The sequence below is a fragment of the Stegostoma tigrinum genome, chromosome 2 (genome assembly GCF_030684315.1).
Source record: "Stegostoma tigrinum isolate sSteTig4 chromosome 2, sSteTig4.hap1, whole genome shotgun sequence".
Classification (NCBI taxonomy): Eukaryota; Metazoa; Chordata; class Chondrichthyes; order Orectolobiformes; family Stegostomatidae; genus Stegostoma; species Stegostoma tigrinum.
In genome coordinates, this window is record NC_081355.1 from 103,819,458 (window position 1) to 103,833,547 (window position 14,090).

At 39.4% G+C, this 14,090-nt stretch overlaps 1 protein-coding gene across 3 annotated transcripts in view; it reads left to right on the top strand.

Moving 5' to 3' along the window:
- LOC125467209 (inactive phospholipase C-like protein 2) overlaps nt 1-14,090 on the top strand; it is a 289,707-nt gene that overhangs the window by 209,892 nt on the left and 65,725 nt on the right. For all 3 annotated transcript variants that reach the window (XM_059638241.1, XM_048562742.2, XM_059638247.1), the window contains exon 4: nt 4,463-4,538. In XM_059638241.1, the coding sequence (XP_059494224.1) occupies nt 4,463-4,538 (76 nt within the window). The remainder of the gene's footprint in view (nt 1-4,462; nt 4,539-14,090) is intronic.

Below are 14,090 nucleotides of genomic sequence, written 5' to 3' on the forward strand. Positions count from 1 at the left end.
CTTGGAGGAGACAATTATAAACATTCACAGAGAAAGTAATTCCCTCTTTTGGTTTGAAACTACAGCTAACTGCTTGTTACTGGCCATGCTAGCTCTATGGTGTATGTTAGCAGCTGCTGACATTACAATGACTTGGAATTTGTTTTCTAGCTGATGATAACCCTGCAAAAACAGTTGCCACAGACAATGTCAGGTAGCTGGGACATGTGCAGATGACTAGGAAGGTCATTTTTGCAGTTACAGCTCATGAGGCTTTATTGCTTGATTATTATATCTTGACATCATATTTTCATGTGGTACAAAACATGCTGTAATTGCTCCTGAAGAATAAATATATAACACAGTTCAGTCAGGTAATCTCAGGCTTGGGTAACTATCTTCAAAGTTGGGGCATCTTCATCTAATTCTCCTCTTTCAGAGCAGGGTCCGGTCATTTCTGTTTGCATATGCAGGTGCTGGAAGGTGAGCGTGTAGCCTGACTTGGCTAGAATCCTCTCAGTTGTCTTGCCCTTCCTCGTCCAGAACATTTCCCATTGGAAAATCAGTTGTGATGTTGTACCAGAAAGGGATAAATCTTTACTTAAAAATGGATCCAAAACCACAAAACCGGTTTCTTTCTGTCTCTGGAATGTTATTTCCATAGAAGTATGGGGGAATCTGTGACTACTACAGAGGGCTAGATGCCTAGACTAAGGATCTAGAGATATAAGTTCAAATCTGAGCACAACAACTGGGAAAATGAAACTCAACTGATTAAATCTGGAATAATAAAGGTAATATTAGCAGTACAAGGCCATAAAACCACTGCTGTGACGTAAAATAAAACCTGGTTTTCCTTTTCATTTAGAGAAGAACATCTGCCATCCTTACCTGATCTAGCTTCCATATTGCTACAGACACACAGAAATGTCGTTGATTCTTAATAGTGAGCTACTTTGTCATATTCAGAAAGGCAGTTCACAAGTATCATCACAGGGACAATTAGGAGTGAGCAGTGAGGATTAGCCTTACAGATGACACAAAAATCCCTAGATTTATTTTCAATGACATTGAAACAATTCACTCATCTATCTCACCACATCATTCCCTTCCACTATCCCATCTACCCAAATTTCCTTTAAAGCTTCTCTCTGACCTAGTCCTAAATTAAAATATTTCTCTAGATTCTTTCCTAACTTCCCTGATATCTTGTCTTTATTCATCGTTAATGAAAACCATCTCCCGTTCCTTTGATCTTATTCCCATAAACTGCTGATTGTCTAGCTTCTGCTTCTGTCCTCCAAATTACAAGATGCATAATGTTGCAAACAATTTCCTCTTTTCAGATATTGTCTTCTCTTTGAATCTACGATCATAACCCCTCTTAAACATCCATTGCTTATCCCCACCGTTCCAGCAGACTTCCATCTCATCTTCAGTGTCATTTCTTTCCAAATTCTTAAGCATGCTGTTCCCCAAATCTAACTGCAGTGAACAAAATTGCAAGTCTTAAAGGTGAATGTTTTGTCAACAAGAAACAAACCATAGTATTTCATAAAATAACCAAACCTTATGTTGTGCTTTGCTAACAGTGCTCAAGTTTAAGCAATATACATTTGAATCAATGTTTTGTAGTTTTAGGCTTTGTTTTAGCACCCCTGTAATGTTTTGACTATTCCATTAAAACGCATAATGCAAGTTACTAGATTGTACAAATAAGTACCAAAAGACTGTGTGTTAGTAGATTAGATAGTGATTTATGGCATTGTTCCTAATATATGAGTAGCTTTTTTTCTTTTTTCTAACTTTCTCCCAAATCTTCCCCACCTCATTGAAGATGGTGCCTTGTCATTGGGAGACAGTTCTGCAGTTGCTGGTTTAATATCTCACTGTTCTTCAGATATGAGACAGACAGTGGGAGTTGATTAGTTTTTTTTTAGTATGACTATCTATGATAGCACTTTCCTGCTGACAAGAGCTTTCAGGGCTGACAAGGTGCCACATCAGAGAATAAAACAAGAGCTCATGGTTTTAGTAACATTTTAGCATGGATAGAGATTGGTTAGCTAACCGAAATTGGCACAAATGTACCATTTCTGAATTTCTAAAGAAGGGCCTAGGCCTGAAACATCAGCTTTCCTGCTCCTCTGATGCAGCTTTGCCTGCTGCGTTCATCCAGTTCTACACCTTGTTATCTCAGATTCTCCAGCATCTGCAGTTCCTACTATCTCTGAAACAAATGTATCATTTTCAGATTAGCAAGATGTGACAAGTGAAATACCACAGGGATCAATGCTAGGACCTCAAGTATTTATAATTTATAACAAGGACTGGGAAGAAGAGGCCAACTGTATTGCTGCTAAACAAAGATAAGTAGGAAAGTAAATTGTGAAGAGGACATAAGGAACCTGCAAAGGGATATAGATAGGTTAAGTGTGTGGATAGAAATTTAGCAAATGACGTAATCTGTGAAAAAACGTGAACATATTCACTTTGGCAGGAAGAACAGAAAAGCGGCATATTATTTAAATGGAAAAGAGTTGAAGAACCTTTAAGATACTGGTATCCTGTATCAGGGTATCCTGTTAAAGGTGTCTCAGATTGCTTTGCAGAAGCAGCAAGTGATTAGGAAGGCAAATGAAATATTATCAATTACTGCAAAGGAAATGGAATATTAAAGTAGGCATTTTTTACTGCCATTGTACAGAGTACTGATCAGGACGTATTTGGAGTACTTGTATACAGTTTGTTTCCTTATTTAAGAAAGGATGTGGGTGTATCAGAACCAAATCAGAGAAGGTTTATTTGAGTGGTCCCTTGTGAGAAGTCATTACATAGGCTGGGTGATGGGGGGTATTGAAACATGCCAAATCCTGAAGGGACTTAACAGTGTATCTGACTTTTGGGAAAGCCCAGAACTAAGAGACACAGTTTAAAAGTGAAGGATTTCTCATTTAAGATGGCGATGAAGAGGATTTTTTTCTCTGAAGGTTATGTGTCTTTTGAGCTCTCTTCCCCAAAGAGCGATGGAGGCAAGGCTATTGAATATTTTTAAAACTGAAATAGATAGATTCTTGAGTAACCAGGAAGTCAGATGTTGTGAACGGTAACCAAGAAAGTGGAGTTGAGGTCATAATCAGGTCAGCCACAATCTTAATAAATAGCAGGACAGACTCAAAGAGGTCAAGCTCTCAATCCTATGCTCTATTATCTAGCACTTTGGGGTAATAGCTTGATTTGGTAGGGAATTAACATCCCAAATATGGGCTAAAATGTCTTAACTGATCAACCTTACTTTGTGATTCTTACCAATTTTAAACACCTCTAACAATTTCCAAAAGTTAAGAATAATGTGTGCTGTGAAAATGTTTAATTTCCTGATTCATATTTTAGGAATGCCAATTTTATTTTGGGAATTTAAGGTTTAAATTTAAAAATGGGAATGTCATGTTTCAGAGGATGGTTGTACAGACATAATGCAATTATCGTTCAAAATGTGGCCTGTATTTATTTTAAAAATCAGTTTGCAGTTAGAAACCATTATCCATAAGTGTCTGCTTTCTATGTTTCTTGTGGAAATTAAATGTCTATAGTTATCATCATAAGGGGTTTAAATTATTCATTTAATTTTCAAGAATTGAAATTTACAGATGATTGATTAACACTTTATAGCTTTGCACATTTTCATGAGGATGGATTGCAAGGACATTTTTGGGGTTATGCATATGATTTCTGACAGGCAGTTGAAGCCTGGGAGCAGCTTTGAGAAGCTGCATGAGTTTGTCAGGATCTGTAGACTGGAAGCAAATGACTTCAGAAATTTTAGAGACACCGAACAAGAAAGCCATTAGGCCCGTGCTTAAGCAGGGTGCCTTCAACTGTTCGGGGAGCTAGACGGTTGCCACTTCAGACCCTAATAAATATAAACCCACTTGGAGAATGAGAAGAACATTGAGGAGAATCAGTGTATTGTTGAGTGCTGTGACACACCTTGGTGTGTCCTAGGAGAAGTGAATAGACGTACAAAATTCTGTATGGTGTAGGGTCAAATTTACTTAAAGAGCAACTTTCCATGAAATGTAATGCTGTTCATGCTTGCTTTGTTTAGTTCTTATACGGTACAAGTTTTTTAAATGTGCAATCTTCTGATATATTGTTTTCAATTAATAACTGGGAGTCTGATGTTCTTTATAATTTACTCTTCTCCTTCATAATTTATTTTTGAAATGTGAAAATAAAGAAATTTAGTGTTGGAGATTTTGTACTTGCCAATTTGGCTTTATGTTGTCTCTAATCCAAAGTCATGGTCAATTATATGTGCAATGCAGACTCCAGAAGCTGTAACCATCGACCTTTGTGACCCAGCTAACAAAGGGAAAGAAAATTACTGATTCTGCCAAGCAACAATAATTTAAACTAATGTTGCTTAAAGCAAAATAGCAATATATTAATCGACTTTGTTTTTTATTCTTCCTTTCACCAGATGATCCAGACAACGAAAACTTTGTTAGAAAATGGTGATGGAGTGTGTGAAAAATTAATGCAGTGTCAAAGAGCAGGTAAGTGCAAATTATTGCCCGCTAATACAGAATTTGAATATTGCTGAACGGAGAGGCTTGTTGCCAAATCTTTTTATCTTGCACTTATCAACACAAATGCAAGAATGCCAATTTTCAAACAATCACAATATATACTACAGGGCAGAAGGATGCTGATTGGTTGGCAAGTCATTTCTGATTGGCCAAGGTTTTGCTATGGAAAAAGCAACAGGGAACTTTAGGTTCCCGAAGTTCCCAGGTAAATCAAAAAAGGCACAAGACTTGGACATATTTGTTTTATTTTCAGTGAACGAGTCCCTGCTTTTGAATGTATATCACTTCTGACAAATATAATTGTATCACATTACAGGCTCAACTGATTCTTTTAAATTGCTTACAAGAAATTAGCACACTCCTAGTATTGTTTATCAAGCACTGCCCAATTCTGGTATAACATGTATCTGTAGACAAAAGTATCTTTTCGATGCTGAAGGAGTGCTTCACTTATTAAACTTAGCCACTTTCTTGCTTACCATTATCCCTGCTTCCCAATCCAAAGTATCCTACTGGAATTAGACTCCTGCAAGTCAGTGATTGGTCCACTTTTCCAATGATCCCAGGATCATCAGACCATTATTCCCAAATCTGTAACCAGCACATCCATTCCCTCACCACCAAACTCTCCTTTATTCCCGTTAACCCAGCAGCAAGCTTCCTATCTGCTTCTAGGCTGCAACCATCTCTAAGAGAATTCCACATCTCATAAGGTGCCAAGCCTATCAGTCGGTCTAGGTTCTGGGCAAGGAATCTGCTTTTGAACATTTTCATCAATACCCATTCAGAAGAGACAAGAAACAGTCGAGTCAGACCTTAATTTAAAAATTTCTCACACCATTCCAATCTGTTTCAAAGCATCTGCAAAAAGTGTTTTTGCAATTAGAGAGATATCATCGGGACATGACATGGAAGCAAACAAAACAGATATACATCGTTGACATGCTGTTGATAGCAGCACTCCTCATGAAGAAATAGAGGAGTCTAAAAGCAGCTGTGGAATTCATCAACTCAGTAAAGATACTAAATTTAACAAACACCTTGCTCAAATGAAGCGAATTACCCAACTAGACGCAATTCTCCAGGTGTCGAAAGAAATTGTGACGAAAGGACAGCTTAGAAGTATCAAGGTCAATCCTACAGATTGAAGTTTGTCATGGGCACACAGAGAGGAGTTGACAGCACATGATGGCATTATCTACAGAAGAAATAGAGTCATTATCCCTGAGGAGCAGAGAAATGCAATACTAAAGCATATCCATACAAGCCACCAATGAATTGAGTCATGACTGAGGATAATAAGGAAAGTGCTGTACTGATCAGACAGACATAAGCAATGACATCAAGAATCACATCTGCCAATGCCATGCTTAAAATGAGCAAACTAAGTAAGCAAAGACCACAGAGCAGCCTTCACCCTGGCAGTCTGCAGTAACCAGCAATGGAACTGGAGTAACAACAGTTATGGCAGGAACAAAAAGTGACATGGGAACCATACTTTCAGTTGGAAAGAGCAGCCAATAACAAAATACTCACATACTATTAAGAGACAATGGGCAGAATCTTACAGGAGTCTGAGTAACTTGGACCACGGTAAGGTTTATGTCAGAATCACTTGAAAAATTCAATAGGCACGTCTCTACGTCGGGAGACATCACCTGTCATCTTTTATGCTTTTGACACACAGCGTAGCAAGTTTCTCATCACCAGCAACAAATTAACAATTAGGGATTACTGTTTGTTAAATGTTTTGTTTACAACCCAAATTGCCTCATTAAAATTCAGCTTTCTATTTTACCAAACATGCCAATAAGATGTTGACAGTCTCGCTATGAAAATCAAAGTGAGTACCTGGCAACTTCAGCTTGCCATTTGTTCTAAAAGACCTGTATGTTGGACACCAGGCAACAACATGATCATGGCTCTCTGTGTGGGAATTGGCCACATTTACCCAAGTTTTTTTTTGTCTTTGCCATGCCATTTAGCACAGAAGGACTAAACATACAAAAAAACTGGACACTAGCAATCAGAAACAAAATCAAAAGTTGTTGGAAAAACTCAGCACGTTAGGCTATATTTGTGGAATTTCTACAATCAGAACATAGGTGTTCTGAAGCAGTGTCACTGGACCCGAAACATTAACTTTCTTTTGCTCCAAAGATGCTGCAGGACTGGCTGTTTTTCCAGCAATTTCTGACTTTGTGAACAAAGGAAGGGTGATTTTCATTGTTGTCAGCAGGTCTCAGTCAAGTAATGGTGGAAAGCTGTCACTTGGAGGGTCCTGGCACAATAGCTAAGGTAAACCTCCTATATGAGCGCAAGAGCTTGGATAAGGCCAGTCAGAATGCTCCCCACAAATAGGTTCAGACAGCACACCATGCCTCTTGACTCTTTTTTTCCCTATTAAATTCTTTTTCCTTCCTGGAATGAGAGAGAGAGAGAGAGAGAGAGAGAGGTGTTGAGGGAGATGAAAGTGGGTGGCAGAGCTGTTATTGGTGAGAGCAGAAGGTGTCCCACCTGATTGATGAGGCAGCACAGAGGGTATGCAGGGTTAGTAGTGTTGGAGATTGGAGTGAGGGGTGAAGTTGCAGGCAATAGTCAGAGGGTAGAGCATGAGCCTTGGTGAGAGGTCAGTACAGATGAGATATCAGAGAGAACATGTTGGTAATTCTACTGGCAGAGTGCAGAAGGTTATTGACCTTCTTCCTACAATTATGGGCATTCTTCCAGACAGCTGACACTGCAATGACCTGGGTGGGAACCTCGTCTCAGGTCTGGGGTCCTGGCCTTCACTGTTGGTCTGAGAGAAGGAGAAAGTCTGTGTCTGCACCACTCTTCTAGTGCATTTCCAGGACCCTGCCTGCGAAGCAGTGCACCAATTTCTCCCTGTCTGCTATGTCTGGGGCAAAATCAGGAACTGTGCTACAAACTGACCCCACTCTGAATGCACAATGGATGGTACCTGTGCATGGGGTGCCAGTCAATTCCGGGATATCCAATGAGTGATGAGTTATTCTGGGAATGGTGTGTACTGAGATGGGGCTTGAATCAAATGTGAGTGTTATAAAGGGGTATGATAGGTGAATAGATAATAGAGTGAGTCTGTGAAGATACAGTGTGAAAACCTGCACCAAAAAAACCCTCCACAAAAATTAATGTAACTTCACTCTAAACCAAAAAAGCCCAAGATTCAGCCTATGTGTGCAGAGACTGATGAAAGTACTGGACTGCTAATACATGAGAGCAGTTGTGTGCATAGTGCATCACTTAACTAACTCAGTGTAAATGATAATCGATATCAACGGTAGTATTGTCATCATGTGACCTCTAATATGAATCAATTACTGTAAACGTCCATCCCACAACCCAGTTGTATTAAGAATAAAGAACAAACAATAACAGTGAGTTTGATGCCACCCGAAGGTTGCAGGAACAGCAACTCATATTCCGCTTGGGAACCCTGCAGCCCAATGGTATCAATGTGGATTTCACAAGCTTCAAAATCTCCCCACCCCCTACTGCATCCCAAAACCATCCCAGTCTGTTTCTGCTTCCCTAACCTGTTCTTCCTCTCAGCCATCCCTTCCTCCCACCTCAAGCCGCACCTCCATTTCCTACCTACCACCTCATCCCGCCTCCTTGACCTGTCCATCTTCCCTGGACTGACCTATCCCCTCCCTACCTCCTCACCTATACTCTCCTCTCTACCTATCTTGTTTTCTCTCCATCTTCGTTCCGCCTCCCCACTCTCCCTATTTATTCCAGTTCCCTCTCCCCATCCCCCTCTCTGATAAAGGGGGTCTAGGCCCAAAACATCAGCTTTTGTGCTCCTGAGATGCTGCTTGGCCTGTTGTGTTCATCCAGCTCCACACTTTGTTATTTTGGATTCTCCAGCATCTGCAGTTCCCATTATCACAGTGAGTGAATAGGCCTTGTTATGAATTAGGATGCAGGCAACAGAGTTTTGAGTATCATAAAGCTGACAAAGAGGTAGAAAAGACCAGAAAATATTCAATTAAAGTTTACATCTTTACCTAGAAGACTATTGAATATAAAAGTAAGGAAGTGACAATGAAGATGGGTAAGAAATTGAATAGACAAGAGTTGTGTAGATTTTTGGTACCTATTGGATAGGACACAGGGGCTGTGGGATAAGTTGTGAGGAAAGGATATTGTCAGAACCAGCTAGAACAGAGAAGGTAACAGGGTCAGACTCTTTCAATTAAGAGTGTATGATTGTTTCAATAGTTGGCAATTTAACGTCAAAGGACATTGTCTCAGAATTATCAGAGCATGATAATTTTTTTACACATTGGGCTTATAGAATAAATGACCCACAATTTGTTAGGTAAAAGGCATGCATGTGTTGCACACTGGATGTGCACTGCCTAGCATATTAAGATAAGAATACAAAAAGGAGGTCAGTTAATCACATCTAAATAAGTGTTATATTCTATGCATTTGCAATTAGAGGGCTGAAAGACTGTTTGAAGAAACTTTCCAAGAGTAATTTGCCTTGGGGCAACCAGTGCCAGAACTCATGGCAACTGAATCCAAGGATTCCCTGCTAGATCTGATAAAATTAATAAGCAACTTATTGGAATGTGGAGCCAAAAAAAGCAGGAATTTGTTTCCTGATTCCACACCAAAAGAACCAGTTCCCACAGCCACACCTGAATCACTTAATTATAACAATGTCCAATATCTGGAAGACTGTGACCCCTTAACGTTTAGATAGTGCAGAGATGTACCTTCCCCACTACCCCAACATATAATTATGGTTACATTTGAGTTTCATTGAGGCAAAAGAACATAATATACACCAAATCCTCTCTGTCCAAGGGGATAGTGGCACAGACTTCCCAAGAGGATTAGAAAACGCAAATACCATTAACCTGTCACCCTCCTGTGGACTGCAAGATCAGACTGAAAGAGACAATAATGTGGGTCTGGAGCCAACCTTACCAATGGTAGTATCCAGAGGTAGTAAATTAGTGGGTAATGAAGGGTGAGTGCAGTCCAAATGGGAACAGGATAATTTTTGAGCAGAATGAATAACAAAATGAATGATGCAAGGAAAAGTGCAAAGAAATTAGATGAGATTGGATATCTTCAGTTGAAGAACTAGTACCAACTCAAGCCTAATGAGTCAGAAGGCCTATTTCTTTCCTGTAGTGTTTTTTGATTCTGAAAACCTGTGGAATGGTAGAGACTGAGGTGAAAAAGCTGGAATACTTGCCATGAATATTACCTTCAATGCCATAGCTTAAGAAAAGGAAAACCTGCTCAAAAAATTTCTGCTCCCACACTTAAGTTTAAAGATTATTGTCATTTACCTCCTTTACTCCTGACCCCTCAAGGCTAGACTTTCCCCTATTGGCAGTCAATGGGTTTTCAACCAACTTGAATGTGTTGTTTCGTGGAATCATACAGCACAGAAGAGGCTCTTTGGCCCATTGAGTCTGCACCTGCAAAAGCTTTTCTAAATCTACGCTGGCCCCACTTTCCAGCATTTGACCCATAACCTTGAATGTTATGTCATTTCAAGTACTCGTCCAAGTATTTTTTAAGAGGTTGTGAGGTTGTCGCCTCAACTAACCTTCCAGTCAGTGCATTCTAGATTTCCACCACGCTGAAAACCTTCTGCCTTTCACTTTAAAATTATGCCACTGTTACTGACCCTTCAAAACTGAACAGCTGCTTTCAATCCACCATGTCCATGTCCCCATAATTCTATACACTTCACTTAAATCTCTTCTCAGCCTTCTCTGCTGTAAAGAAAACAACATGCTTCCTGCTCCTCTGATGTTGCTCGGCATGCTGTGTTCATCAGCGCTACATCTTGTTATGTCAGATTCTCAAGCCTCTGCAGTTCCTACTATCGCAGAATAAATTTATCCAGCCTCTCTTAGTAGCTAAACTGCTCCATCCAAGATAACATCCTAATGATTCTCCTCTGCAGCCCCTCCAGTACAATTACATCCTTCCTATAGTGCATGATGAGATCTGTACACAGTATTCCAGCTGTGGCCTAACCAAAGTTTTTTTGCAGCTCAACTGATAAAGGTAAGTATCCTCTATGCCCTTTCAGTTATGCTATCAACCTGTTCTGCCACCTTCAGGGACCTGTTAACAAGCACACCAGATTCCTCAGATCCTCTGAACTTCCCAGTGTCTTGCTATTAATTGGACTTAGAAAATAACTGGATTTCCATTAATTGAGTGTTACTCTTCCAAAATGTATCGCATTACATTTATCAGGGTTAAATTTCATCTGCTACTGATCTGCCCAGCTGACCAATTAGTTTACATCCTTCTGTAACCAAAGACCTCTTCCTTGCTGTCAACCTCCCAGCCATTCATCGTGTCACCTGCTAACTTGTTTATTATTCCCCACATTTTCTTGTATATCACTTGTATATATCATGAACCATAAGGAACTCAGCATTGATCCCCTTAGATACCAGCCTCCAGTCACATAAACAACCTTCTACAAGCACCTTCTGTCTCCTAATACTAAGCCAATTTTGAATACATCTTGTCAAATTATCCTGGATTCGTCGTGCGTTATTGGTCTCTCATATGGGACCTTGTCAAAAGTTTTGCTGAAATCCAAAAAATGTACATCAACTGCACTAATCTCATCTGCACATCCGGTCACCTCCTTGCAAAATTCAATCAAATGTGTCAGGCATGACTTCCCTCTGACAAAGTCATATTAACTATCCCTGATCAAACTTTGCCTCTCCAAGCAGGGACCAATTCTCTTCTTCAGAATTTTCTCTAGTATTTTTTCCTACCATTGATCTGAGAGTCACTGGTCTGTAATTCCTTGTTTTATCTCTACCACCCTTCTTGAAAAATTGAAAAATTGAACCATATTTATACCACTGTTCTCTTCTTGACCACCTTATTAGCCTGCCCAGGTACAGATTTGGGCTAATGAAGGGTGCACACAAGTGGTGGAAGTGAAATTTTGAATATGAGCGGAATTTAAAAGAAAGGCTGATTTTAGATCCTGTGAAGCAACTTTTCACCACCTTTCAATTACCTGGTAGTTTTATGCAAATGTGATTTATGACACCTTGGTAAATGTAGCCAGGCACGTAATATTAATGAAGAGAATGTTATAACTGGTTTGCAAAAACAATTATGATGTCTCAACCTGTTAATGGAGAGACAATAAAGAAAAAGAAACTCCAGGAATCTCTAATGTTAGACAATGAAGCAATCCAGGACCTAATTCTTTGTGTGGTGCTGCTGAAGTGGCACTGTATATAGTAAAGTGCACATAATCCTCTGTGTCCCTCCACAATATTCGTTCAACATTCTACAAGAAGCTGGAGCCAAGTTTCAGCTACAGCTAACCATTGCTATTACTAATTGCATCAACCCTTTCATTTTGTGGTCATTCATGGTGATGTTTTAATTGATGAAACACCTTTGTAGCTGACAAACTGCTGACCTTAGATCCCTTGAAGGAAATTTCCACTAATCATTACTAGGAAGTTGTGTGCAAATGATTGATAGCACCTTGATAGATGTTGCCAAGCAGGTAATATTGTTTGGGAGAGAAGAAATTGCAGGATACAGGAAAAGAATTGGACTTAGAAACTAACCAAATTTTCATTCAAAGGAGCTGATGCAAACTTGAAGGGTTGAATGACATCCTTCATTGCTGTAATATTCTAATGTTTTATTGGACTTGATCACCTTTTCATGTCATCTTTCATTGACTGCCAATGAAAACTTGACATACTTTACCTGGAGCTTTTCTAAAAAGCAACCTATACCAGGGTTGTTCAAATCACGGCTGGAGGTGGAACCATTGCAACGCTTGTATCCACTTCTGTTGGGAAATAATTCCTCCCAGTACACTAACTTGTTGGCTAAAACCAGGTATACTACAGATATTGATGTAATAGTGAGCAAGCACAGTGTATCTCTTGCAACTTGAACTGCCTCATGTCCTTTTGCAGGCTATTAGCTTCCTAAACATAAAGTAGGAGTTTGTCATTGTAACTGGTACTAATAATGTTTCTGTAAATAAACAATTGGCACAAGGTGGATGAGAACTTACCCTCACACAGAAGGCAAAATAAATTATTGAACAATCATGCATTAAAGCAGAAAACAAAATTGCAAGTTTCTCAATAACTTGGGTTCAACAAATAACATTCATTAACTTATCAAAAAAGAGTATCAAATTTTTTTAAACTAATTACAGGTAGTTGTTCGAGAATAGATTGTTCAGAATTCTGGTATCCACTTTATTAATAAGGATACCTTCGCTGCTGGAGGGCATTACATGCTGAGCTAAAATTAATAGTGATGGATTAGGTATAAAGAAATTTATCTCTTCAACATTTTCAACATATTTAAGAGGGAATAAAGTTAATTAAATACATCTTTATCTGTGTTAAGCATATTCCCTAGAGATGTTTAAGCTGAAGTGTGAAGTAAAGTGGGGAGAAAAGCTTTATATTCAGATATCTATTCACAATACCTATTGGGAGATTAAAAGAAGTACTATAAGTACAAGTACTATATTCTAAAGTTCAATATCAAATTGTTTGATCCACTAAGACCTGTGAATTCATTTCTTATTTCCTCTGATGCTCCTCTAATAGCCTTTCTTATTAAGTCTCTTAATTGTGATTTTTTTTCCAAAAGCTGCTATGTTCCTACTCAAGCTACTGGATAATAGGAATAGACAAGTAGACCTGGACTGCGAACCATACTTTTATCCCTGTTTTGGGGCAGAAACAGGGCAGTACTGAAGTGAAAAATTAGTGTATTTCTGTATTTTGTCTCATGTCAATCAGGGCCTAGCCATAGCAGCCAAAGGCTGAAGTTGTAGCCTCCCAGGTCCTGTGACTCCAATAGGACTTTGATACATGGCACATTCTCTTTGTGAGACTTACTCAGTAGGTCAGAGACTACAGGACCAAAACATTAAGGCACAACTACCTGCAAGAATTCATCTTTCCAGAAAAGCTTTTTCTACAATTCTTGGCATTTCAGCCATTATATTCTATGTAAAAACACTCTCTAAGGAAGAACAAGAGTGCTATTGCAAACCACAGCCATGTCCACCACCACCATCCCCCACACGCTCTTACTAATTGGATAAACGTAAGCAACAGATGGGGTTCTTTCAAGATGTCGTTCTTGACACTGAGGTATTCATGAACGTGCTGGCACGTGACCTTACTACGCCCTGGGTCTCCATCTGTACAGAACAAGCAATTGAACATCAGTAAGGGCCAGTGTAACAGTAGATAATAACTCTTATGGGAAGCAATTTCAGACCTGCAACAGCAGTTACCCTGTTACCACAGCTGGAACAGCCTGTGGCAGTTCAGGAGACCATAGCCTTGAGTTACAGTAATTAAGGTTATTTAATCCACAGTTGGATCAATGCAATGTAGCCAGGCTCCTGCACATTTCTGTAAAAGCAAGTCACAGATACAGTAGTTAGTTCCTCTTGTTCCTCATGGACATGACGAGAGAGCAGGA